The 4,667-nt window shown below is 41.5% G+C and overlaps 1 protein-coding gene across 1 annotated transcript; it reads left to right on the top strand.

Moving 5' to 3' along the window:
• The first annotated feature begins 4,035 nt into the window (after window positions 1-4,035).
• Window positions 4,036-4,539, top strand: LOC141042847 (fatty acyl-CoA reductase 2, chloroplastic-like). Its single transcript, XM_073511744.1, has 3 exons — window positions 4,036-4,056; window positions 4,126-4,325; window positions 4,422-4,539. Exons 1-3 carry the CDS (start codon window positions 4,036-4,038, stop codon window positions 4,537-4,539), a joined length of 339 nt encoding a protein of 112 aa, XP_073367845.1.
• The last annotated feature ends 128 nt before the right edge of the window (window positions 4,540-4,667 follow it).

Here is a 4,667-nt window from a genome sequence, read left to right as displayed (position 1 = left end):
CTTGTTGATTGGCTTGGTCTGCTAGTTCCCGGAAATCACTTCCTCTAAGTCTTAAATAGCAGAACCTACTCTTTCTTCAAAGAATGTAGCATACCTAAGAAATGATTTCTCTAACGAGTCAAATCCGTTGTGAAATAAGGAAATGCGCGGATCGCTTCTTCTACCCTTCTCTTATTCGCATTTCCTGCTTACTATTGAAAGAAAAGCTGTTACTGCTGCATATCCCCTTTTTCCTCTAATTCGAGCGAGTAAAGGCGCAGCTTCCTCATCTTTGCTTTATAGTTTGGTATAATATAGAATTGGATTTTGCTTTCCTTTAAGGAGCTCTAGATATCTTGCTGATCCACCAGTTCATACTATTAATGAAAGCTCTTTCACCCTGCCTGCGGGTAATCCCTTACTGAGCCTACTCAAGCAATCTCCCATTAGCCGCTCTTTACTTTATAGTCAAGCGATTGTAAACTCCTTATTTAGGCTAGCTACTTTGCTGATTAACAAGATTATCGCATTGGAGTTGTGACAGTTATGTAAACTACTTCTCTAGCAAGTAATGAATCTGAGGTCAAAGCCAATGAGTACGCCGGATGTTGCATTTTCGCAGTGAGGGAAGGTTGTCTTGACAGGCTTCGTTCTGGATGTTGTAATCTCTTCTCATGGTCTTTGTTCGCTTTATTATCCCGTTGTGAGAATGGCTAGGACTGTGGATCCACACGCCCCCCCTCTAGTCAGTACTTTCCGAGTAGCGCAAGGCTTCTTCGTTGGCAAATAAACGAATTAATGAACTAATTTCCTAATATGACGTGAACTTGAACTAGCACTGATCAAGTCCATGAGCTCATAAGAAGGAGTTCTTCACGTGAGAAAGTCCACGGCTTAGCTTAATTCAATAAAAAAGAAAGTATCCAATCGACTTTAGGAGCGCCATATGTTTCTATCTGAAACGGTAAAGCGAGGCTCGCTATAAGGGTCATAGCTAGTTCAGGATTGGTAGGAAAGTAATACAAATGATTGTAATATGACAACCCCCAGGGGAGCTAGCCTTTGTGTTAAGATTAAAAAGAAGAGCCCTCTTTTCATACGACTCGGTGATTCCATTGCTCTATCCGGCCGCAAGATTCGATCGCGTACAGCACGAGCACGAGATGGGTTGGGGACTTAGAAATGAGCTATGCTCCAAGAATTGACCCCTGAACTACCTTTGCCCACCTTTTCTTGTAGAATCCATTCCCCCTCTTTTATATATTTAGAATGCTTTTAGGGCTAGTGGAATGAGGCTGGAACCCATCAATATCGCTAAACCGGGAGAGCTGCTTGTGTTGGGTTCAAAGTTTCGCTCTACCAAGGCAAGATATAATATAATAGAATATAATAGAATATAATAGAATATGCATCCAGCTTTAGCTGAATATCGTGAGTGTTTAGCGAAGTATGCTAGCCATTGGCCTTACATTCAGGATACTCCTTTCTGTCTTTGCGATGTTTGGTTATAAGAGAATGTTGCTCTTCAGAAAACGCGTATAGTGGCCTTCGTCGATGGGACAAACGCTCCAGTGTATGCGTTACAAGGCAACTAGCATTTTTTCATGGAAGTTCGTGAAAGAATGTTCTTGTTTTTCGTTGGAAAAACCAACGCCGACGTCAAGATCAGTCTCCTTTCCTTTCTCTTTTCGGGAGCAGAGCTGAAAAAGATGGACAGTAACGATCGCGTAATATCAATTTATCGGCCTCGTCATCGAAAGCGGCTTCCAATTGCTCGGAAATTCACAGCTATATGGGGGACTTTGATGGTGAGCAAAAAGAATTGATCAAGAAATTGGTAAACTTTCGCATGATCGATGGTAAAAGAACGAGAGTTCGTGCTATTGTTTATAAAACTTTTCACCACCTAGCTCGAACTGAACGCGATGTAATAAAACTTATGGTTGACGACGTAGATAATATAAAGCCAATATGCGAAGTGGTCAAAGTAGGAGTCGCAGGTACTATTTATGATGTTCCTGGGATTGTAGCCAGGGATCGTCAACAAACCTTAGCTATTCGTTGGATCCTTGGAGCAGCTTTCAAACGACGTATAAGCTACAGGATAAGCTTAGAGAAATGTTCATTTGCTGAGATACTGGATGCTTACCGAAAGAGGGGAATTTCACGTAAGAGAAGGGAGAATCTTCATGGACTGGCTTCCACCAATCGGAGTTTCGCGCATTTCAGATGGTGGTAAAGTGATACCACATAAGGAGCTCTTCCTCATTCAGTCATACTCAACAAAAGTAAGAAATGTTTGACCCGGATCCTTTTTTCATCTTCATATAGAAAGAAAATCGGCCTTCCTCATACTCCCCCCTTCATTCATAGAGTTGGAGGAATCCACAAGAGGCCTGCCCGTTCATAATTGCATAAAAGAACCATTCTTTTTATGAAAACTCTTGTTCCAACCTCACCTCAGGTCGAATGAATACGAAAGGGGGATCAATCAAATCAATAAGCCATGAATGAAGAAGTAGTGGGCCTTTCGCCTTATTTCGTTTGACTCATGGAGCTGAGAAATCTACTTCAAAGAGAGGGAAAGAGTGCTAGTCCGAAAGAACAAGCAAGGGATGAGCGCACGGGAGCGAAATCCGTTGCGCCCACGCGCATACGTTTTCTTGCTGGGTAATTTCTCAGAAAGTTTTTGTGTTGTTGATTCCTATTCCTAGGTGTTCTGCTTTTTCCCCTATGCCGCCTATTGGTACTAGTGGAGTAGGATTGGCCTGTAATACAGAACCTATAGGTGGTGTAACCTTTCGCTCAATACTCAAATCTACAATTGAACCATCTGAGGCTGCATCAATCGAGGATACACGACATAAGGAATTGTTAGATCTCCAAACTGAACTTCGCCTTCACCAAGCGTGGGTTTTCACTGGTCCTAACTAACGGTTGGCAAGCGATCCCCTATTCTGCATCCCGAAGATCAGACGGCCCAGAGCCGGAGCGATCATTCAAGCAAGTTACTCAGCTTGAGTTTTTCAGTCAATCAATAGATTGTGCAGTTTCTTAGTCTTTTGGTCCACGTCTTCATGACTTATAGAAAGGGTTTCTTTCTTTTACAAGATCATGGAAGCTTCAGAAACCATCCGAGATCTTCTGGAAACAAGAAATGTTGCATCAAAGGGTTCAGTGGTCATATCATAGTGAAATCGAGTTTCTTGATTTAGTCGATATCAAATTCCCAACTTAGAAATTTGAAAGGACTAAGATTCTACTTCTGCCTCAAATACTGGGAATGTGGATTCAAGTATGATATCACTATTCCACAGATCTCAAGAAAACGAATTGAACAAGTTTGATGGCTGGAAGAAGATAGGAAATATTCAAACATGTATTGCATTTCATCGATCTCACCCTTTGTTCAGTGCCGCATAAGTACTGACTTCTTGAACAGATACCGGTACCGGTCATGAAGGCTTCGCCCTTCTCAAGTCAAGTGCAGAAGCGAAATCCGTTGAGCAAGAAGCCAGTGATCCCACAACATCAAAGTGATACATATGACATATTGGAAATTAGGCTTAGTTTGTAGCTGTGAATATAGTAATGCACTTATTTATTGATAAATATCATCTTTCAAGTAGAGCATACTCGGTAGAAAGGAGGTGGCAGAGCTGGGAAGAGGATTATACTTTTTCGATTACTTGGACTTAGAGACCAATTATAGAAAGAAGACAGTAGCTGAGTGAGTTTTATGGATCTAGTTTATGAGCAGCTTAACTAGAAAAGCAAGCAGAAGGAATAGAAGAATGAAATGTAGAAATAGGGGAAGGGCGGGTAGCATTTTCAAATGCCAGTTTGAGTGAGACAGTTTCTGTCTGGCCCCCCACTTTTAGGCTGTTCTTCCATTCTGCCTTTGTCTTGCTCTAAGCTACCTGACTTCCTTCCTTTGTTCTTCCATTCTACTTTGTATGATTCTGATCATCAGTTCTTATCGATCCCATTTTAAGGACAAATCCTGATGTTTGTAAAATATACGTGTTGATCAAGGCCAAGGACAATGAAGCAGCCATGAAAAGATTGAAGAACGAGGTATGATGATTACTTCGGACTACTTTCTGTTCTTCATGCAAATGACCATATTTTCCGTCTGCAATACAGGTAGAAGATACTGAGTTGTTCAGATATTTACAGGAAATCCATGGGAAAAACTACCACAGCTTTGTATTAAGCAAGCAGGTTCCAGTCGTTGGTAATTTCAGGGAAGCCTACATTGGCATTGCTCCTGAGTTAGCCAAAGAGATCGCGGAAGAAGTGGATGTTATCGTAAACTCTGCAGCAAATACCACTTTTGATGAGAGGTTCGTGAAGCTATACTAGTCTTGCACCAAGGATTGCTTCCATTACTAAATGTGTAAGTTCACATTCCATAGCAATAAAAGTATTGCAACTTGCAGGTATGATGTAGCACTAGACATCAACACCGTGGGGCCATTCCGGATAATGAGTTTCGCGCAGCGGTTTCGAAGACTGAAGCTCTTCTTGCAAGTATCAACAGGTCAGAATGCCAAATAAGAGTTTCTTGTGGTCGAAATCAAATGGTAACATGTTTCTATTAATCTCAAAAGCTTACAAACAAGCTTTAGCAGTATGTTTGCATGTCATGTTTTTGGCCAAACAGCATATGTGAATGGGTAGAGGCA

This window comes from Aegilops tauschii, chromosome 3 (assembly GCF_002575655.3).
Source record: "Aegilops tauschii subsp. strangulata cultivar AL8/78 chromosome 3, Aet v6.0, whole genome shotgun sequence".
NCBI classification, from domain to species: domain Eukaryota; kingdom Viridiplantae; phylum Streptophyta; class Magnoliopsida; order Poales; family Poaceae; genus Aegilops; species Aegilops tauschii.
The sequence above is the reverse complement of the archived record's forward strand: the minus strand, read 5'-3'. Positions and strand labels throughout refer to the sequence as shown.

Excerpts from the sequence above, each read along its gene's own strand:
- LOC141042847 (XM_073511744.1), top strand. The coding sequence starts at position 4,036 with ATGAAAAGATTGAAGAACGAG. Across the intron at positions 4,057-4,125 it reads TGAAAAGATTGAAGAACGAG|GTAGAAGATACTGAGTTGTT; the intron begins GTATGATGATTA and ends TCTGCAATACAG. Across the intron at positions 4,326-4,421 it reads AATACCACTTTTGATGAGAG|GTATGATGTAGCACTAGACA; the intron begins GTTCGTGAAGCT and ends TGCAACTTGCAG.